Source organism: Leucoraja erinacea, chromosome 3 (genome assembly GCF_028641065.1).
Source record: "Leucoraja erinacea ecotype New England chromosome 3, Leri_hhj_1, whole genome shotgun sequence".
Classification (NCBI taxonomy): domain Eukaryota; kingdom Metazoa; phylum Chordata; class Chondrichthyes; order Rajiformes; family Rajidae; genus Leucoraja; species Leucoraja erinaceus.
The window spans coordinates 40,606,028-40,629,408 of record NC_073379.1 but is presented as its reverse complement, the minus strand read 5'-3'; the positions used below and the strand labels follow the sequence as shown (position 1 = coordinate 40,629,408).

At 41.4% G+C, this 23,381-nt stretch overlaps 1 protein-coding gene across 1 annotated transcript in view; it reads left to right on the top strand.

The window, feature by feature from the left end:
- The first annotated feature begins 3,402 nt into the window (after positions 1-3,402).
- LOC129695509 (cilia- and flagella-associated protein 95-like) overlaps positions 3,403-23,381 on the top strand; it is a 31,560-nt gene continuing 11,581 nt past the window's right edge. Inside the window, exons 1-4 of the mRNA XM_055632486.1 lie at positions 3,403-4,208; positions 5,218-5,332; positions 7,879-7,997; positions 20,826-20,894. Coding sequence (XP_055488461.1) covers positions 4,114-4,208; positions 5,218-5,332; positions 7,879-7,997; positions 20,826-20,894 — 398 coding nt within the window. The 5' untranslated portion in view covers positions 3,403-4,113. The remainder of the gene's footprint in view (positions 4,209-5,217; positions 5,333-7,878; positions 7,998-20,825; positions 20,895-23,381) is intronic.

The window sequence follows — 23,381 nt, the reverse complement described above, 5'->3', positions numbered from 1 at the left end:
GCCATCTGCAACATTACCAACCAACCCCCTACATTTATTTATCTGTGCACATTGCCTTTACAAACCCATCAAGCTGCTACAGGCAAGGATTTCATTATTCCATTGTCGATTGATGATCATGATGATTAAACACTCAAGATTCTTTACTCTCGGTTCCTGGAATATCTCCGTCAGACTCCTATTCATTGAGTATAGCTCCATCTTCAACAACATAATTCCAACCAAACTCATCTCCAAACTCCTGGACCTAGGACAGCATCCTCTCTTCTATAGACTGCAATCCCAAATTCTCAAGTTATAGGAGTAGAATTAGGCCATTTGGCCCACCAAGTCCACTCCACCATTCAATCATGGCTGATCTCTGCCTCCTAATCCCATTTTCCTGCTTCTCCCCATAACCTTCACACCCATTCTAATGAAGAATGTGTCTATCTCTGCCTTAAAAATATCCACTGACTTGGCCTACACATCCCTCTGTGGCAATGTGTTCCACAGATTAACTATCCTCTGACTAAAGACGTTCCTCCTTTTTAAAAGAGTGCCCTTTAATTCTGAGGCTATGACTTCTGGTCCTGGGCTCTCCCACCAATGGAAACATCCTTTCCACATCCACTCTATCTTTGCCTTTCATAATCCTGTAAGTTTCAATGATGGTCCCCTCAACCTTCTAAACTCCAGCGAATAGAGGCCCAGTGCTGTCAAACGCCCATCATATGCTAACCCACTCATTCCTGGAATCATTCTTGTAAACTAGGGTTGGTGATAATATTACCTCCACGACAATTCTCCACACTGGTGCCCCATGAGGCTGTGTTCTCAGCTCCTCACTACACTCATGTCCTTGTGGCCAATATTCTGCTCCAACTCCATTTACAAGTTTGCAGATGACAGCAGTATGGTATGTCAGATCTCCGACAATGATGAGATGGAGTACAGGAAGGATATAGAGATGAGTAGCTCACTGATGAAGTGGAGTGAACTGAAAGGGAGGAGCAAATGTCAAAACAACAACCTCTCCCTCGTAGTTGACAAAATGAAAGAGCTTGTCATCATCTTGAGTGATAAAACACACATAATAGTGCTGAAGTGGATGGACGTGGTCGAGGTTCGACTTTTTATGAATAAAAATCACCTAAAATTTGACCTGGTCCAAACATTAACACAATAGCAAAGAACCACACCAACACTTATTTTACCCCAGAAGACTTTGGAAATTCAGCATGTCTCAAATGACTCTCACCAATAGATGTAACATAGAAAGCATATTTTGAAGTGCAGTATTAATACAGTCAGTCATTATTGGGAAAAACATTATCTTCCATAAAGATATTGTATTTATATACATTTCAATTGAAACATATGAATTGGTATGCATAATATTTATTATAGTTTAACACATTTCAATATATTTGACATGCTACTTTATTGTGGGAAATATTACTTTTCTGGTGCACATTTTAACTAGGGGGAAAATATACTTCGAGAAAAGTAATAGTGAATTTTGAGCATTTGATGTAAATACTGATATTAAGATTTTAAGATATTAGTAAGATACAGTTTTATTGTAGAAGGACATTACCTCTCGATACGCAATTAAATACCAACTAATTCTAACTTGAAAATATCTCTGAAGAAAGGTCTTGGAATTAAATGGCCACTTGCTGTAAATATATTTATTGTAACGATATATGGTTAAACTAAGATGATGGACATGACTAATTCTCCGTACGCAGCGAAGTATGCTGTTTGGCTTCAAATGCTATCTACCAAATTTTAACTTGTTGCCAACTATCCAATATAAATCCCTTGGCAAAATAGGTCGATACAATAGCGGGTCTGCGGAGGGATTTCCGTAAACTTTGTCTCATCGGTGTATATGACACCCGCGCCCATGGCAACGGGTTTAAAAATTAAAAGCGATTACCGCTGGGTTTTGCTCTTTACATGCAAGTCGACCTTTGTTTCGGTGACGTTTCCTCCTTGTGATACAACTCCCGACCGGCGCCTCGTAAGCACAACGTAAAAGCGGCACTACTTGACCGTGGGAGATCACCCAGGGCACAGTCAGTCCGCTGTGGTGCAAGTGAACTAACAGTAAGGGACAAGTCAATGGGATTGAGCTAGAAGATAACCGAGATAAGAGGCATCTGAGAGCTCAGAGGCAACCGAGAGTGAGGTGGAAGGGAACTGAGAGAAATAAGAGGGAACCAAGAGAGACAAGTCAACTGAGAGAATTAGGAATTGGTAACTGGAAGAAGAATAAGGAATAGATTTGAGAGTGCGATAGCTAAGGGGGGAATCTAAGATATAAGATACAGATAGAGAAGAAAAAAGTGAGAGAAGTAAGAGGGACATATAAGAGAAACCAATCAACCCAGGGAGTTGGGATTGAGGTAGAAGTGATCAGAAACAACTGATGTAGAGATATAAGGTACATATGAGAGAGAATATAGGAGACAACCCAGAGAGAGATGCAATCAAGCAAAATCAAGATCTGAGAGACAGCTGAGCTGAGAGAGAAAAGGCGAAATAGGAATCAACTGAGATAGAAGAGAGAAAAACATATAACGGGGAGAGCATTCAATGCTGGGAGGGGTTGGAGATCACTGAGAGAGGGATAAAAAGGTGATAAATAAAGGAAAGTATCAGGGGCAAAGGCACATTGAATTAGGCACAAAGGGAAATAATTGAGAGAGAAAGGAGATGCCCATTGGGAGATAAGAAAGACAACTGAGACAGGAGACAACTGAGAGAAAGATAGGGATCAATGAGGAAAGAAAACAGTGATAAGAGAGAGACAACAGATATATAGGAAACAATTGAGATACAAGAAAGAGTGGAGGAAATAGAGAAAGAGTAGACAGAGAGAGGGGTAGAGAGAGAGAGAGAGAGACTATAGACGGATAGGGAGAGGAGTAGATAGAAAGAGAGAAGTATCCAGAGAGGAGTAGACAGAGAGAGAATAGAGAGTAGGCAGAGAAAGAGTAGACAGAGAAAGAGGAGTGGACAGACAGAGAGAGAGTAGACAGAGAGGTGGACAGAGAGAAGAGAAAACACTGAAGGAAGAAAACAGATTCAGAGAGGAAAACAGAGACGGTCTCATAGAGAGACACGGAGGAGAGTTTGGGCAAAAAGCGAGCCAGAGAGGAGAAAACAAATAGAGAGGAAGAGAGGAGAAAACTCTGAATAATAAGTTCATAAAGAGAAAGAGGAGCAGACAGAGAGGAATAAATAGGGGAAACAGAAAGGAGAGAAAAACAAAAAGAGTAGGAAAAGAAAGAGGTGAAGGCAGAGGAGATAACTGAGTGAGATTGAGGAGAAATTGATTGACAGTGAGCAGATATAGGGAGAAAAGTGGCAGGGGAGGAAACAGAGGGAAGGGGGAGCAGTGAGGTTGGGGGGGGTAACTGAGCAAGGATTAGAGACAACATCAAAATAAGAGTAAGAGAGAGAAGATAATTGAGAGCTAAGAGACAGCTGGGAGAAATCACAGGAAACATCTGAGCTTGAGATAGGAGACAGAATACAAAACTTCAGGAAAGAGAGATCTCTGAGAATTATAAAGATAATTGTGTCAGGTATTAGGGACAGTAAAATGAGAATGAGATAGGAAGAGGAGAGAATTGAGAAAGTGAGTGAGTACTGAAAGTGGAGAGAGAGGTGAATAGAGAGGTAACTGAGGAATATTGAGACAATTTAAAAAGAGAGCAAAGCTGAAAGTGATGTCAAATGGAAACGAGCTGAGGCCCAAAGTGAAAACGAGTGAAAATCAAGGAAGGTCAAAATAGGAACACTTGTTAAGAAAGGACAGGAAACAAATTATAGTTACAGAGAGATAAAATACAACTAAAGCCTTGAGGGGCAGATTAGGTACTTAAATAAAACAGCCAGGAATGACCAGAGGATAAGAGAGATATGTAATGAGAAGCTTTGAGAGCAGTCAGTAGCTCGGACACTGGGAAAGAGGACATTAGGATCAAGGGGGAAGGGCAAAGACAGCGTACTCTAGTGGAGCAGAGAGAAAAAGGAGCAGAGAACGATCAAGTATTTGAGTGGGAACAAACGAGGTGTATAAAAGAGAAACAAGTCAAAAAGGCAGAGGAACTAGAAGAAATGGACAGTGGAATTGACAATGATGATCGCAAAGGCTCTCTTACACTCCGCTCAACTCAAAAGACGTATGACAGACCAGTCCTAGTCTGCAATTGGTATGTATTTAAATCTGAAAAAGTCTCATAAAACTTTGAATATGTTTTTAAATGTAAAGTGCCAAGAATTTCAGCAATTGTTTTGCTAAATTAGGATTTAATATTTTGAAATACAGTACAGGTAGTTCTATGCTGCCGGGGCTAATGTGTTGCAACTAGATCAAACCATCAAAGGGCAGGGAGACAAAGAGCATAAACAGTTCAGTATAGGAAGAGGCCCTTCGGCCCACAATGTCAGGCCTTAATATTTTACCTTGTTAAATTCCTCTCCTGTGCTTGCATGAGTTAGATAGAGCTCTAGGGGCTAGTGAAATCAATGGATATGGGGAGAAGACAGGCACGGGATATTGATTGGGGACGATCAGCCATGATTGCAATGAATGGCGGTGCTGGCTCGAAGGGCCAAATGGCCTCCTCCTGCACCTATTTTCTATGTTTCTATGTAACTCCATATCCCTCCATTCCCTGCATATCCTATCTGTCAATCTGTAAGCCTCCTAAAACACCACATTGTATCTGCTTCCACCACCACCCCTGGCAGCTTCTTTGAAGCACCCACCAATCTCTGTATTAAAAAAAATACTTGCTCTGTAGATCTCCTTTAAAATTTCAACTGACCTTGAAGCTATGCTTAAAAAAATGGGAATGGAAATCAGCCACTCGGCTCTTTAGGACTGTTCCAGCATTAATTAGATTGTTTCTTGCCTTCAACATCATCACGGCACATTTCTAACCATCACCACCAACCTTCTTACCGCATCACTGCCCCATCTCTCACTATATTTCTAGTTAATGTCTGTTCGATGGAAATCGTTCAGACGTCCCACTTGTGGGAAACAGCAAAGAACTTGCATATAGTAAGATTACACACAGAGCAATATGAAATAATCGGATTGCCTGTCTCTAGAAAAATTGGTTGTGTTGTTAACATTGGCCCTGGCATTTGGGGAGAAAGCCCATCATCTTCAAAATAGAATAGAAACTGCTCTAATAAGTAATTTCTCTGCAGGTACCAGCACAGGGAGGCAGAACCCAAGGATTATGATGTAGATGCAATTCCACGGGGAAAGGCGAAAAACCTGCACCGATCAACATATAAACGTTTTTCAAACTTTAGTGATGGGGTAAGCAATCAATCAGAGTAATAAATAAGTAAATTGACCTGTAATTAAACTTAACCTTGAACCAGCTTGCCCAATATCCATCACACAAAACCAGTTGCATTTTAACATGGTGACATTTATTTTTGCTTGGGGCAAAAGTTTCAGTTGAGCCTTAAAATTTGGCAGCAGATTTATGGGTATAATCCTGCCAATAAAAGATGCTTGTAAACATTTTCCCCATTTTAACAACAGCCTTTGAGCGGCAATGAAATATTGATTGTGTAGGAAGGAACTGCTAATGCTGGTTTACACCGAAAATAGACACAAAATGCTGGAGTAACTCAGTGGGTCAGGCAGCATCTCTGGAGAAAAGGAATAGGAGATGTTTCGGGTCAAGACCCTTCTTCAGACTGGTCAATAAATAAATATTGATTGTACACAAAAAAGCTGGGTTGCCTATTTCCTTCGCTCCATAGATGCTGCTGCACCCGCTGAGTTTCTCCAGCTTTTTTGTGTAGCTTCGATTTTCCAGCATCTGCAGTTCCTTCTTAAACAATAAATATTGATTGTCGTGTTTTGGTAGGACATTAGATTTTTAGACTCTAAACTTTAGAGATACAGCGTGGAAACAGGCCTTTCGGCCCACCAAGTCCGTGCCAACCACGATCACCCTATATACTAACACTATCCTACACACCAGGAAGAATTTACAATTTTACCTAAACCAATTAACCTACAAACATGTATGTCTTTGGGATGGGGTAGGAAACCGGAGCACCTGGAGAAAAACCATGACAGTCGCAGAGAGAATGTACAATCTCCATACGGACAGCACCCGTAGTCAGAATCTAACCCGGATCTCTGGTGCTGGAAGGCAGCAGCTCTACCGCTGCATCACTGTGCCACCCAAAAATATGCTTTTTAAGTGTCTTTAGTAAGAAGACACTAAACGACTACTTTGAAAATAGTGAGCTCTGATTCCTACCAATGGATCAGCAGATGGAAAGATTGTGGGTTCGCTGCTCCAGAAACCTCTAGTGTCAATACTGAGGGTTTGGAGTGCTGGTGGAAATGCCATTGATGCCTGCAGAAGGATGCAGGATAGTATCTCTGATGCATAGTTTTTTTTCATATTCCTCTTAGTCCTTCCAACAACCTCTTTTGACCATTCAGTAAAAATGGCGGATCTGCACCTTAACTCCATGCGTCTTTTCCCAACAATGGCGCAGCTGTAGAACTGCTACTTCACGGTATGTAACAAACTGGATTCAATCCTAACCTCGGGTGCCCTGCCAATGTGAAGGATGGACATCCTCTCTGTGACTGCATGGGTTTCCTCTGGATGTTCTGGTTTGTGACCTCATCCTGATGATGTGTGGGTCATTCGTTTAACTGGCCATTGTAAATTGCCTCGCATGTGCAATTGAGTGGTGGAGCCTGGGGCAAGGATGGAGGGAGTTAATGGAAGTTTGCGGAGAATAGAATGTGTTGGGATAGAATTAGTGGTTGATGATTGGTGTGGACTCAAGAACCTCGAAGGGCCTCTTTCCATTCTATATCTCAATGACTCTTGGACTCTAAGACGTATTCTCCAGTTAACAAAAGCATATCAACCTCACGATTAAAATAAGCATTGTCTTAGCAGTAGTAGTCATTGACATTAAACTCCTCTACCGTTGCTCCTGTGAAGAACTTTGGGACATTTTATTAGGCTAACGGCACGACAAAACATACTTTTATTTATGTGGATAACATATCCCTACGGGCGGGCTCTGTTTGTTACAACTCGGTGATTAGTGATCACTCAGCTGTGAGACAGAAAGTAACAAGTTCATTAAATTTATGGGGCTTGGTCATAAAATAAATCTCAGTTGTTGCTCCAGTGTACTCCTGAGCGAGTGTCACAGCGCTGGAGAAGATGGATGAGCCATCATGGGTATTAAGAGTTACGGTATCAAAATGTATTGATAGGATTAAAATGCAGATCAGCTGTTATCTAATTGAATGGTGGAACAGTTCGAGGAGTGACTGCCCTCTTTAAAGCCACCATTTGACACATCCTTGTCATTCAGGAATATCATGTCTGTTTATTTACTTCAAGTTTTATTTCCAGCCTGACCCCATGTTCCTGATGCAAAATCCAGTGGTCTCGTTCTTGAAATGAACATCTAGGCTTGGGAATTCCAGAGATTCACAATCCTTTTGAGAAAATAAATTTCTCTTCATCTTTAATCTGAAATCCTTTAACCAGAAACAGTGATCCCCTGGCATTTCACCTCCTGCCCTGAGAAAAAAAATCTGAATATCTATCAATCCTTCTCAAAATCTATGTTTCAATGGTATCACCTCTCATTTTTTTAAACCCCACTGAGTCGAGGCCGATCGTACTCAATCACTCTGACATTCTCATCTCAGGGTTCAATGTAGTAAATTCACGTCGTTCCAGTTCTTACACGTTGATCAGAATTAGCTGAAATTTGGGGTTGCGGGAATTACCTGGGACAAATTAATACTTCAAAATAGAGCAGAGGCAGATGTCATCAACAACTGATCACATTGTGTTGCAGGAGTGGATGACCACAACAGAGTCATTTATGTCACAAATTAATTTAAAGGATGACTATCGACTAAGGGGAAAAAAGCCAATATTGGATATGAAAGATACAATAAAGGAAATGTTGGAGAGGTATGTTTAAGGCATTTAAGGGTAAAGTACATTTTAGTAAATATAATTCTTAATTATGTTGATAGTGAACTACCGCTCAGTGGGTAGTTCTTTTGGTTCTGTATCAGAAGAATGTGCAGTTGTGAAATCTGCAGAAAATAAATCGACCCTTCAGAGTGTGGTGCACAGGGTGTAGCTCCTGTGCTGTAGCTCTACTCCCTTTCCTTTGTATTTGTGTTCCAAAAACACAAAGTGAAGGATGCTGGCAAAGCAATGTAATTGCACCCTTCCTTCCTCTCCCTCCAGTCTGAAGAAGGGACCTGTCCCCAAAATATCCATGACCATTCCATCTACAGGTGCCACCTGACCCGCTGAGTTCCTCCAGCTCTTTGGGTTTTGCTCAAGATTCCAGCATCTGTAATTCCTTTGGATCTGTCATCATCTCTCATGTGAGCTTGGAAGGTTCATTATCAAGCCTATCAATGTGATTGAAACTACTGCACAAAGTACATTATCAATCATATACTGGGAGGTTAGAGAAGGTTAGGAGGACAATGATTAGATCGCAAATATATGTTGAATTCCTTCATCAGCAAAACAAAAATTCTTGTTTAATTTTCCTTGCATTTTTACAATCAATTATTTTGAAGTAAATTTAGTTCAACTTTATACTCCTTTTCATTTAAATGGGATTCTCGTGTACATAAAGATCACATTGACCTCTGATTATTGAACACAAAAGTACAAGTTATGCAGGGAGGGGGCAACTATTGTAAATTTGTATAATGTTGCTTTGCTATAATTTAGCTATATTGAAGACCCACCAAATTTTCATTCGAAAATCCTGGTGTCACTGCCTCAGCTCACCAGTCATTGAAATCTTCATCCATACCTTTGACTACCTCTAGACAGACTATTCCAATGCTCTTCTTCCACTCCTTCTGTTTCTACTTTCACTAACTTGTAGTCATCCAAAACTCTGCCTCATGTGTCCAACTTGTACCAATGTCCCATTCAATTCATTGCTCCTGTGATTACCTACATTAGTTCCCAGTTCAGCAATGACTTCCTTTTGAAATCCTCCTTTGTTTTCAAATTCCTCCATGGCTTTGTCCATTCCTTTCTCTGTTCAACCCTGCAATGTCCCTGTGCTCTTCCAAATGTGGCCCGTGCCTAAGTTGTGATTTTAATGCTTTCACCACAATCAGCTCCATATTTTCACCATGTACTGTTCAGGTGCTCTGTTATACCGAAGGATGCCATTACATAGGAAACGGTGCAAAAAAGATTGATGAGCATGTTACTAAGTCTGGAAGATTTGAGTGATAAGGAGAGGCTGGATCTTTTTTTCTTTGGGCGTATAAAGCAGAGGGTGACCTTATAGAGGTTTTACATAATGGTGAGGGTCCTAGATAAAGTGAATAGCTACAGTCTTTTCCTCAGAGTAGAGTGATCTATAACAATGTCTAAACATGGCTTTAAGATGAGAGGGGAATGATTTGAAAAGATCTGAGGGGCTACTTTTTCCACACAGCTGCCACAGGTGGGTACAATTGTGACATTTAGCAATTGTGACATTAGCAGATGATTGAACATGGATAGGGAAGGTTTGGAGGGGTATGAGTCATGCATTGATAAGTTGGAGTAGCTCAGTAATGCATCTTGGTCAGCATGGACAAGTTGGGCCGAAGGGCCTGTTTCTGTGCTGTATAGGTCTAATGCTTGAAAAAGAAGAGCAGAAAATTGTCCCTAGTTTTTTGTTCATTGCTTTTTGTGGGAACCTGGTGTATTTACGGTTTGGAAAGTGCTTTCTTGTTTGTATTTTTGGGATGTTATGATACCATGAAAAGTTCTATATAAATTCATGTCTGTAGGTGGTGCTGCAGTAAGGGATTTTAATCCTTGTTTGTACATTAACAGTTTGTGATTGTAGTGGCAGGCATCAAAATAAGAACACATTCTCTTCGGAAATGGTGTTAGTACTGTGCTCTGCCTTCAGAAATGAGTATAATTGAAAGACCCCTCCTTTAGCTTCATAGGAGCCTGTCTTCTGAGCCTTATGTAGGTTAAATGTGGCTGAGATACAATAATAATAATAATAATAATACATTTTATTTGTATAGCGCTTTTCAAGGACTCAAAGTCACTTTACATGGTGAGTCAAGAACAAAACAAAATAGAGCAGTAAGACAGAGATGCAAAGGGGAGGGGGACATGGGACTAAGGGTATGCAGAGGTGAAGAGATGGGTCTTGAGGCGGGACTGGAAGATGGTGAGGGACTCAGAAGTTCGGATCAATTGTGGGAGGGAGTTCCAGAGCCTGGGAGCTGCCCTGGAGAAGGCTCTGTCTCCAAAAGTGCAGAGGTTGGATTTCAGAATGGAGAGGAGACCGGCTGAAATGGATCTGAGGGACCGTGAGGGTTGGTAGGGGGAGAGGAGGTCAGTGAGATAAGGGGGGGCCAAGTGGTTGAGGGCTTTGTAGGTGAGGACCAGGATTTTGTAGATGATCCGGTGGGAAATGGGAAGCCAGTGAAGTTCTTTGAGGACTGGGGTGATGTGGTGCCAGGATTTGGTGTGGGTAATGAGTCGGGCGGCTGCATTCTGGACCAGTTGGAGTCGGTTGATGTTGCTGGAATTAATGCCAAAGAGAAGAGAGTTACAGTAGTCCAGTCGGGAGGAGATGAAGGCGTGGATGATATCACACCTCTGGCAGATACTCTAGATAAAATTGCCCTCCTGCAGTATTTACTTGCTGGGGATCAAAGGTTGGCTGTAACTGTCTCAGTATCAAAAGTAAACCTACCTGATCTTGCCCTGGTTAAATTGAAAAGCAGGTACATCTGTGAAAAAACCATGCAGCACCAGTGACATGTTTTTTACCCTCAGGAACGTTATCATATCATAATAAGTGGGTCGGGCAGCATCTGTGGAGCGAATGGACATATGACGTTTTGAGTTGGAACTTGTCTTCAGTTTGACTCTGGCTGTGGCGTTTCTTGTGTCTTGAGTGAGGGAGGTTTTCTTCCTGGATCATTAAGTCCTGTAGCAGCTCAAAACCAGACCCCGCAAAGGTAAAGGCAATGATGGCAATGATGGGATGCCAATCCAGACAGATATTGCTGGGATCTAATATTTCTTGAGATTTGTCAATGAATTAAGCAAATTCTACCTTAATAAGGTGAGGTAGTGAATCAGAACCAACTGACAAAGAAAGATGAAGGTACACAAAAATGCTGGAGAAACTCAGCAGGTGCAGCAGCATCTATGGAGCGAAGGAAATAGGCAACGTTTTGGGCCGAAACCCTTCCAAAGAAAGATGTTGAATAGTGTGGCATCCAAAGTGGTCACAGCAGAGTCAATGACAGAAAATAGTTGATGGTAGAGCAGATGTCTAAAAAAAAAGGTTAGACCAGGTGGGTCAGGAGGCAAAGAAGTGTTCCTCCAGCACTTTGTGTTTTTCTCAAGATTCTAGCATCTGCAGTTTCTTGTGTCTCCAACTCTTAAACCTAGAAGGATAGTAGACCCATCAGAATGCCATCATTTACAAGTTCTCTTCCAAGGCATATACTGTGCTAAATGTATCCCTGTTCTTTAATGATCGCTAGATCTAATTTTTGGAACTCACTACCGGGTACCTTCATCAGAACTCCTGCATCAAGAATTAAACGCTAGCCTCTCTATGTTGACGACATCTTCGAAAAGAATAACAAAAGTGATTTGGTTAATCCCATAAGGACAGGGCAGCTATTGACAGTTATACTAAATAACAAGAGAGGTAGAGAGGTTTAAGAGAGGTTAAGAACACAGATGGATGCAGGCATGATGAGTAGTTGTGAAAGTACAAAACCTGGGAAGAATGCAGAAATATCCTGGTTATTGTAAGGCTGGGGGAGGTGACAAAGATAAGGAGAACCAAGACCATTGAGAAACTTCAGAAGAATTATGAAAAATTAATGGAATTATAGGAAGCTGTTGTGTTTATGCTCCCATCAATAGTTTGTTTCTCCTTTTAATGAGGTTCTCTTTCACACAAGTTTGTAATATTTGTAACTATTTACAAACCTACCTTCTAATTGTCCTCCATGTTGTAACTCCTTCTGACCTCTGATCTTTATGCTTGTGGCTGTTATGCCACAATGAGACAGTGTTACATCACTTAGATTCCTTTAAATCTGTTTACATGTATTTCAGCTTCACCATTCAATAAAACGTAAAGTTAATCTACCTAACGTTCCATAGAGTTGAATCATGACTTCTCATTACATCGTGTAGCGAAAGAGGTTTCATTTTAGCTACCCTACTTCAGGTCACGCAATTTAAATTACCCCTTAACATAGAATGTGCTTTCTGCATAAAGGTTCCATCCAAGTTTCTAATCCAACTAAATACTTGCAACACCATAAAGGACATGAGACGTTTTGGTTTTTATTTTTAGTTTAGTTTTTCAGATACATCTTGGAAACAAATCGATCAGCCATCGACCAGCGATCACCTATACACGAGTTTTATCCTACACACTAGGGACAATTTACAGAAGCCAATTAATTTACAAACCTGCACAACTTTGGGGTGTGGGGGGAAACTGGGGCACCTGGAGGAAACCCATGCGGTCACAGATAGAATGTGCAAACTCCATACAGACAGCATCCATAGTCAGGATTGAACCCGGGCCTCTGGTGCTGTAAGGCAGCAGCTCTATAGCTGTGCCACAATGCCACTCTGGTTGTTAAACTATTCTAACAAATCTAATTATCATTCATTGCTGTTTATTAAAGCCTGTCTGAGTTGTGTCATGTTCTGCAGAAAGGGTTCTGGAGCATCCTCTGTTACCACCTTGGCATCAGTTTTCCAATCCTCTTCCTCCAAAGAGGCAATTCCTGTGCTACATTCCACCCTCCTTAGTCTTTACTTCACAGGATCCAGTTCATGGCAACTGTCAGCTGACTGTAGCTTTCTGCTAACTCTCTTGTTGATGTTGTGGTTGAATTTTCATTACATGCAGCAGAAGAGATTTCATTATAGCTGTCCTGTTGCAGTAGGAAATAGCCTGTGCTTTCTATCTCTGCCTTTGTCTCATTCCAGATGGAACTTTGGGCTTCCAAAATCTTGCAGTTGTTTACAGTATTGTTTTGGTTTGGTGGTTCATCGGCTTCTCGGGAGGGTGAGGAGTGAACTATGGCATTGATATCTTTCCATACGCCAGGGCACTGAGCTATGATCCATGTGAGCTTATTTTCCTTTTAACAGAAATAATATGGCTGTTTTTATAGCTCTCCCCCTTTTCTTTTAATTCATTGGATCCATTTCATTGGATAGTTGATCATGTTGTTTAGTTGGGTGAATCCCAATTGTAAACTTTGCAAAGTCGTCCATAGCAAATTGCGGGCTTATGTATATTTATAACCTCGTCAGTTCATAAATCACAACCGAAGGTGTAGTTAATCCTGGTAGTCTATTTCTTAGAAAAATGATCAAGTAGATTTTGGCTGGCACTGTGCAGAGATTCTCACCCTCTGCCCAGAGTATATCCAACATTTCCTTTTCAAACAAAGACTATGTCTGTTGCCTCGCCTATAAAGATCTGCACACATCATAATTTTGTGTGAAGTCTATCTCCTTTGCATTCATACTTGGGCAGTATGCTAATGTACGAGCTTTCCACACACCGATGTTCTTCACAAGTGTGGTGAGGGTTCTTCGTCTGGCATTTGTCAACTCACAGATCTAGTACCAACATCCTCTTTTCTCTGAAAAAATATTCCTCAAATCCTTGACTCTTCATGAATATAGCTATATGTGGAATCTTCTGCTGCTGGTCTGACCACTTCCTCATTGGAACCTCCTGCAATTGTTGCAGTGTTATTCCAAGTGATGTGCTAATCTGTAGCTTTGGCTTCAGTGGTTTTGCTACAATAGGATCATTTGGAACAATCGGTTGTTCTGGTTCTATAATTCTGAAGTCTGTAATACATGCAATATGATATACACACAACAAACTGTCTGTGGCAATATACATGCTGCTGCCTCAAAATTAGACAATGTATGTATCAGATGTCTACATTCAGTCTCCAATTGGTAGTGATTACTTTTCCCACATACTCATAGAGTAATAGAAAGACACAGTACATAAACAGGCCCTTTGGCCCACTGAGTCCACACTCCCCATCAACCACCCATTTACACCAATCACGGTTTCATCCTCGCCCCATTCGCATCAACTCCCCTGAGATTCTACCCTTTATTGACTCACTAGAGGCAATTTACTGTAGCCAATCAACCTACCAGCCTGAACATCTTTAGGATGTGGGGGAAAACCAGAAGGCGTTTGAATGGAAGCACAAGGGAATCCTACACGGTCACAGGGAGAAAGCACAACACATGGACAGAGCACCCAAGCTCAAGTTTGAACCCGGGTCTCTGGTACTAGTTTAGTTTAGTTTAGAGATACAGCGCGGAAATAGGCCCTTCGGCCGACTGGGTCTGCGCCGACCAACAATCCCCGCATATTAACACTATCCTACACACTAGGGACAATTTTAACATTTACAAAGCCAATTTACCTACATACCTGTACGTTTTTGGAGTGTGGGAGTAAACCGAAGATCTCAGAGAAAACCCACGCTGTCGCGGGGAGAACTTACAAACTCCGTACAGACAGCACCCGTAGCCAGGATCGAACCCAGGACTCCGGCGCTGCAAGCGCTGTAAGGCAGCAATTCTACCACTGCGCCACCGTGCTGACCTTGCTTGGGTCACTGTGTCGCCCTTACTGAATGGTGTGTACTGCTGGAACCTCTAGTGTCACAGTCAGTAGTTCTTTTTCGATTTGAGCTCAGCATGCCTCAACTTCTGTTGGAGTTCTGCTTTAAAAATATATGGTTTGTTGTCTCACATAATTACTGCTGTCCCCTTTTTGACACTCTGCTTGTAGTATCATCGACTCTCTATAATTGAGAATTACTGCCTCTGCTGCCACCACCTCGACTTGTTAGACAACCTGCTCACAGATGTCCATGCAACACCATTCAACATCTTTCCTTGTCAGTTGCCTCTGATTCACAACCTCTCTTAGTTAAGGCAGAATTAGCTTAATTCATCGACAAATCTCAATATATAAAAGATTCCATCAATATTTACCAGGCTTGATATTTCCAACTTCACTTTTGTGGGATCTGATTTGACCCGCTGCATTATGACTGCATGAACCAGTAAAACAAAACCTCCCTCAGCCTGGAAACACAAGAAATCACAGTTGCTGGAATCTTGAGCAAAAAGCAAAGTGCTGGAGGAACTCAACGTTAACTGTGAAGGTAATGAACGGCCACATTTTTGGGTCGGGACTTTTCTTCAGATGACTCTTCATTGTCTGTCCAATTCCCTCCACGGATGTTACCTGAGCCGATGAGTTCCTCCAGCACTTTATTTTCGACCTCAATCTCAAGTTTAGTTTCTGTAGTAAAAACACAAAATGCTGGAAAATTCAGCTGGTCGGACAGCATCTGTGGAAAGAGAAATTGGGTTAACACTTCAGGTTGAAGACTCGATTTTTTTTGTTTTTATGTGAAGGTTTTTTAAATCAGAAATCAGAAGGAAGCATTTATCAGTTACAGGCCTTTGGTATCGAGTACGTCCATTGAGGTTTATAAGGGATGTAAGAGGTCACGTGAAGTTGGAGATGGTATCAAACAGGAAATTAGAAATGCTTGCGACAAAGGCAAAGCAGTTATAATGGGTGACTTCAATCTACATATAGATTGGGTGAATCAAACTGGCAGAGGTGCTGAGGAAGAGGATTTCTTGGAATGTATGCGGGATAGTTATCTAAATCAACATGTAGAGGAACCAACGAGAGAGCTGGCTATTTTAGACTGGGTATTGAGTAATGAGGAAGTGTTAGTTAGTAGTCTTGTTGTGCGTGGCCTCTTGGGCAAGAGTGACCATAATATGGTTGAGTTCTTCATTAGGATGGAGAGTGACATTGTTAATTCAGAAACAATGGTTTTGAACTTAAAGAAAGGTAACTTTGAGGGTATGAGACGTGAATTGGCCAAGATTGACTGGCAATTAATTCTAAAAGGGTTGACGGTGGATATGCAATGGAAGGCATTTAAAAACTGCATGGATGAACTACAAAAATTGTTCATCCCGGTTTGACAAAAGAATAAATCAGGGAAGGTAGTGCATCCATGGATTACAAGGGAAATCAGGGATAGTATCAAAGCAAAGGATGATGCGTACAAACTAGCCAGAAAAAGCAGCATACCGGAGGACTGGGAGAAATTCAGAGACCAGCAGAGGAGGACGAAGGGCTTAATTAGGAAAGGAAAAATGGATTATGAAAGAAAACTGGCAGGGAACATAAAAATTGACTGCAAAAGTTTTTATAGATATGTGAAAAGAAAGAGATTAGTTAAAACAAATGTAGGTCCCTTGCAGTCAGAAACAGGTGAGTTGATCATGGGGAACCAGGATATGGCGGACCAATTGAATAACTACTTTGGTTCCGTCTTCACTAAGGAAGACATAAATAATCTGCCGGAAATAGCAGGGGCCCGCGGGTCAAAGGAGTTGGAGTAATTGAGTGAAATCCAGGTTAGTCGGGAAGTGGTGTTGGGTAAATTGAATGGATTAAAGGCCGATAAATCCCCAGGGCCAGATAGGCTGCATCCCAGAGTACTTAAGGAAGTAGCTCCAGAAATAGTGGATGCATTAGTAATAATCTTTCAAAACTCTTTAGATTCTGGAGTAGTTCCAGAGGATTGGCGGGTAGCAAACGTAACCCCACTTTTTAAGAAGGGAGGGAGAGAGAAAATGGGGAATTACAGACCAGTTAGTCTAACATCGGTAGTGGGGAAACTGCTAGAGTCAGTTATTAAGGATGGGATAGCAGCACATTTGGAAAGTGGTGAAATCATTGGACAAAGTCAGCATGGATTTACGAAAGGTAAATCATGTCTGACGAATCTTATAGAATTTTTCGAGGATGTAACTAGTAGCGTGGATAGGGGAGAACCAGTGGATGTGGTGTATCTGGACTTCCAGAAGGCTTTCAACAAGGTCCCACATAAGAGATTAGTATACAAACTTAAAGCACACGGCATTGGGGGTTCAGTATTGATGTGAATAGAGAACTGGCTGGCAAACAGGAAGCAAAGAGTAGGAGTAAACGGGTCCTTTTCACAATGGCAGGCAGTGATTAGTGGGGTACCGCAAGGCTCAGTACTGGGACCCCAGCTATTTACAATATATATTAATGATCTGGATGAGGGAATTGAAGGCAATATCTCCAAGTTTGCGGATGACACTAAGCTGGGGGGCAGTGTTAGGTGTGAGGAGGATGCTAGGAAACTGCAAGGTGACTTGGATAGGCTGGGTGAGTGGGCAAATGTTTGGCAGATGCAGTATAATGTGGATAAATGTGAGGTTATCCATTTTGGTGGCAAAAACGGATAATAATCTAAATGGTGGCCGATTGGGAAAGGGGGAGATGCAGCGAGACCTGGGTGTCATGGTACACCAGTCATTGAAAGTAGGCATGCAGGTGCAGCAGGCAGTAAAGAAAGCGAATGGTAAGTTGGCTTTCATAGCAAGAGGATTTGAGTATAGGAGCAGGGAGGTCTACTACTGCAGTTGTACAGGGTCTTGGTGAGACCACACCTGGAGTATTGCGTGCAGTTTTGGTCTCCAAATCTGAGGAAGGACATTATTGCCATAGAGGGAGTGCAGAGAAGGTTCACCAGACTGATTCCTGGGATGTCAGGACTGTCTTATGAAGAAAGACTGGATAGACTTGGTTTCTACTCTCTAGAATTTAGGAGATTGAGAGGGGATCTTATAGAAACTTACAAAATTCTTAAGGGGTTGGACAGGCTAGATGCAGGAAGATTGTTCCCGATGTTGGGGAAGTCCAGGACAAGGGGTCACAGCTTAAGGATAAGGGGGATATCCTTTAAAACCGAGATGAGGAGAACTTTTTTTCACACAGAGAGTGGTGAATCTCTGGAACTCTCTGCCACAGAGGGTAGTTGAGGCCAGTTCATTGGCTATATTTAAGAGGGAGTTAGATGTGGCCCCTGTGGCCAAGGGGATCAGAGGGTATGGAGAGAAGGCAGGTACGGGATACTGAGTTGGATGATCAGCCATGATCATATTGAATGGCGGTGCAGGCTCGAAGGGCCGAATGGCCTACTCCTGCACCTAATTTCTATGTTTCTATGTTTCTATGTCACGAAAAGGCCCTGACAAGCAGGATTAAGAATACCAACATCTTGTGTGATTCTGATCTTTTACCATATACAAGAAACAAGTGAGTAGCTGGGGAAGGTATAGGTTCCTTGTATGCTGGGAGCAGTCAGGAATAACTCTCATTGGTGTTCACCAGGGAGAAGGATGTGTTGGAGGGATAATTAGGGGAAGGGTACACTGATATAGGTAAACACGACTGGGTTAAGAAAGGGGTGTTAGAAATATTGCAATACATTAAGGTGATATAAATTACAGAGGTTGGTAAAATTATGAGGGGCATAGATAGGTTAGATAGAATGAGTTTCATTTCCTGCGGTGTAGAGATTAACACAAGAATCTATAGGTTTAAGGTGAGAGGGGAGAACCTTAAAGGAGTCTGAGGGGTAAGATTTTCACACAGACAGTGGCGGTCAGAGAAAGTGGTTGAGGCAGATACAGTTTCCATGTTTCAAAGGCATTTGGAACAGATAGTTGGATGGAAAATGAGTAAGAGGGATAGAGGCCTAAGGCCAACAAATGAGATTAGTGTAGTTCACAGTTAACATGGATAAATTGGGGCAAAGGGCCTGATTCTGTGCTGTACAAATCTAGGACTGAATTTTAAATTCTCAGTATCTACATTTTGTTATTTTTATTTGCTTTCTGCAGAATACACTTCAAGTGCTTCTCTTTATGTCTATCTACGAGAGCTCTCATCTTTCTGTCATTGTCAATCTCTGTGTCTGCAGCAGCCTGTCTTTCCCCAAAGCAAGAGTGTGTTATTCACTCTGATCTTTACGTGAACAAGTCAGTTGAACTCAGCCTTTGTGAATTGTTTTGCTTGAGTCATCAAGCCAGAAGATTTACCCGTGTGGAACAAACTGCAAACAAACTGCCACCGTGGACTTCTACATGGCAACATCTAGTCTTGGCACTGAAGTTTGCTCAGTTTCTTTGTTTATCTTTGTCGGATAATCGTTCCTATTCAGTACCTTATTCAAATCATGTGAACCCAAACACATCCTGAGCTTGTGTAGCCTTATCGCACATACTCCTCCTCTCCCTCACAGTGCACTGGAATGTGACATTAACTCATGGTTTTGTGGTTCTCACAATCACAATCATAGGGTCATACAACACAGAATAAGGATTATTTGCCCCATTTATCTTTCTACCAATTGCCTTTCATTTCTGTTCCCCGATTGCTTATCCCCCTATTGAGTGAAAATGATCTTCACCTTTCACTTTACTCCCGCTTCTACATAGCAGCTAAATCTCCCCTTAACCACTGAAAAAAATCATATCCCGTCTAGCCAATCTCTACTTGCATCTTAAATTCTCCTGCCTTAGCAACAACCCCATGAAGCCCATCCTTTCACCACCAACATGATGACACATCTGAAAATGATACGTTAATGTTGGTCAAATAAGCATTTTACACATTTATAGATAATGACCCTGCCCTTGTAATCTCTGCATAGGCCAATAAATAGAATATCCATTCTGCTATTTTAACCACCGTATCTGTCTGTCCCAATACATGAGGGATCTGTGTACACATACTCCAGGAACCCAATGTTCTTCTGCAATTCTCAGTTTCCTATGGTTTATTGCAGATTCATTTGCCCTCTTAAAATTAAGATTACACAATTTTCCAGATGAATTCTATTATCCACTTTACTCCCCACTTCATCTTCCTGCATTTCACTGTTTTCTTTCTCAGAAACAAATAAGATAACCATTTTTGTGTTGTCAGCAAACAAACACCTTAATAAAATCCCCCTATATTTAAATTCACATCATTGATGAAAATCATGGTAATATTAAAATTAGATTAATTTGATTGAGCCAGATCTTCAGTACACACGAACATTGGTTCAGAATAATGTTCTGTACATTACACAATATTCCCATAAATACATAGAAGGATGCTTAACAATTTACCAATTGGGGTAGATTGTTTGGAGTCATGGAGTCATACAGCACAAAAACAGGCCCTTTGGCCCAACTCGTCCAAGATGCCCCATTCAAGATAGTCCCATTTGCCCATGTTTGGCCCATATCCCTCAAAACCTTTCCTGTCCATGAATGTGCCCTAGTGTCTTTCAAATGCTGTGTAATACCTGCCTCAACTACCTCCTCTGGCAGCTCGTTCCATATACCCACTGCCCTCTGAGTGAAAAAGTTGCCCCTAAGGTCTGTATTAAATCTTTCCTTCTTACCTTAAATAAATGTCCTCTAGTTCTTGATTCCCCTATCCTGGGTAAAAACTCTCTGTGCCTTCGCCCTATTTCCATCATGATTTTATACTCCTATAAGATCACCCCTCGGCCTCCTTCCCTCCAATGAATAAAGTCGTAACCTGCCCGATTCTCCCCACAGCTCAACCCTTCAAGCCCTGGCAATATCCTTGTAAATCTTCTCTGCACTCAGTCTGGCTTAAAATCATCTCTTCACTCTTTCCAGCTTCTGGAAATGATGTGGGAATCAACGAGTTAGCCAAGCAGCCTTGCGGTGAATATTTGACTAGAAACTGTTGTTATTAGCAATGGAGTGCATAATGTGTGGGGTAAGTTTTGTTTTTAGTGTTTACTAAATGGTGCAAGATTCTTTTCAAACTTTTAGAACATCTGGTTGCCCCGAAGCAAGTCATTATAACGTTATACCAAGGCACCATCCAGACCATGTCAAAATGTGAGTACCTGTATCCCAGTTCATTAATAAAAAGCACTTGTACAATTCACTTGACTAAAGGAATACCCAGTGAACATGATTTAACTCAAAAGATATTAAGATAACAGTTCCTTAACTGCTTGCAATGGTCATGGTTAAATCGCTCCAATTATGTTTTGTACCGTGGCATGAGGTGCAACACTGTCGGCAACGATACCAGAGATACAAAATCCAACATGAACTAAATATGAGAAAGAAAGCTGGTGAGGAGGCTAATGGGGGAAAAATAATAATGGAGTGTTGGAATGTGTTAGTTACTGAGACCATTTTAATACTTTTGAGCCATAAAAGAGTTAGGGGAAATAATTACAACATCCGAGCCATCATCAGGACCGAGGAGAGACCATCATTTCATTGTCAATTGACCAACACAGTATCAAAAATAAATTACAAATTTGACACAAAGATCAATAATTTTCAAGACATGATATTAAAGTGCGTACATTAACCTGTTAATTTTACCATTTGCTAAAATTATTTGTTTGCTCATTTCTTTAGTTTAATTTGGTATGGAATTTAAAATGTCCCCATGACTAAGTCAATGCAGGGAAGCAGTATTTCCATATTGTTTTACATCAATACATTTCAAATCAACCCACAAAGTGCTGGAGGATCTTGGTAGATCAGGCAGCATCTGGGGAGCCAAAACTGTCATCAACAGATTGAAAAGTTGATGTGAGGTGGGATGGGAGGAGGCCCATCTGGAGGATAAGTAGCAAAAGAATTGCTTCTGCACAGTCAAACCTTTGAAATGTAATCCAATCTGAACATGGTAAGAGCGGCACGGTGGCGCAGCGGTAGAGTTGCTGCCTCACAGCACCTACAGCTCCATAGACCCGGGTTCGATCTCGACTACGGGTGCTGTCTGTACGAAGTTTGTACGTTCCCCCCATGATCGCATGGATTTTATCCGAGATCTTCAGTTTCCTCCAACACTAAATAATGTGCAGGTTTGTAGGTTAATTGGCTTGGTATAAATGTAAATTGTCCCTATTGTGTGCAGGATAGTGTTAATGTGGGGGGGATCACTGGTCGGTCAGGACTTGCTGGGCCGTAGGGCCTGAACCCATGCTGTATCTCTCAACTAAACTAAAGGGGCCTGACCCAGAATGGTGTCTATTCATACCATCCCAGGCTCTGCCTGACTGGCTGAGATCCTCCAGCATTGAAATGTACTGATGTAAAATATTATGGAAAAGTCACAGGGACATTTTCAAATCCTATGCCAAATTAAACTAAAAATATGTGCAAAACACATAATTTTAGCAAATGATACTCATATAACATAGGTTAATATCACTTTAATATCATAACATGAAAAGTATTGATCTTTGTGTCAAATTTATACGTTATTTTTCATGCTGTGTTGCTCAATTGATCTCCCTAGGATCCTGGTGATGGATCAGATGTTGTATTTGATTTCCCTTAACCCTCTGAAGTCAATATCTATGTATTGCTTTCTTCTGGCACAGAATTGCATTGAACTTTCCAGCACAGAAATGGGTCATTCAAAGTAGCCTATTCCACACCAGTGTTCTTACTCCACATAATCCTACTTCATCCCATTTCATCTTAGCTCAGTATTGAGGGTGACCAGCTTGATCAAGTCAGATTCACAGCATTTTCTCAAATTTAGGAACGTCTTGAAAACGTCTTGGAACTGCTTTCCTCCAACCAAGTGTGAGGAATTCCATCATAATCCTGACTTGTAGCTGATGGTCTGGCTTTGTTGAATTAACAGATGAGTCACTCACAACCTCTCACCAGCTCATGCAGCCACAGTAAATATGTGGCAGTATTGGATGGATGGGCAGCTAATTTTAAAGCACATGTCTTCAGTGCTAGGTCTGGGCCATTTTCTAGTCCCATAACATCTGCTTTATCCAGTGTTCTCAGTCGTGATTTGATATCTACAGTGAATTGATTAAAGCCTAGTTTCTGTAATGATGTGGATTTGAAGATGAAGCTAAGATCACTCAGCAATTCTTGCAGTGCATGATTGCCTCTATTTCTCTGATGCTGGACCTTGGCATCATTATCACTGGGAATATTCTTTCAGTCTTCTCTTCCCATTAATTGTTTAGTTTTTCACATATATTCGCAAATAGATGTGATAGGACTGCAGAGCTTCGATTCGATTCATTAGTTGGTGCTTACGTAGTTGCTATTTAACATACATGCAGAAACATAGAAAATTGTTGCAGGAGTAGGCCATTCAGCCCTTCGAGCCAGTACTGCCATTCAATATGATCATGGCTGATCATCCAAAATCAGTACCTTGTTCCTGCTTTTTTCCCCATATGCCTTGATTCCATTAGCCCCAAGAGCTAAATCTAGCTCTTGCAAACATCCAGTGAATTGGCCTCGATTGCCGTCTGTGTCAGAGAATGCGACAGATTCGCAACTCTCTGGGTAAAAAAGTTTTTCCTCATCTCCGTCCTAAATGGC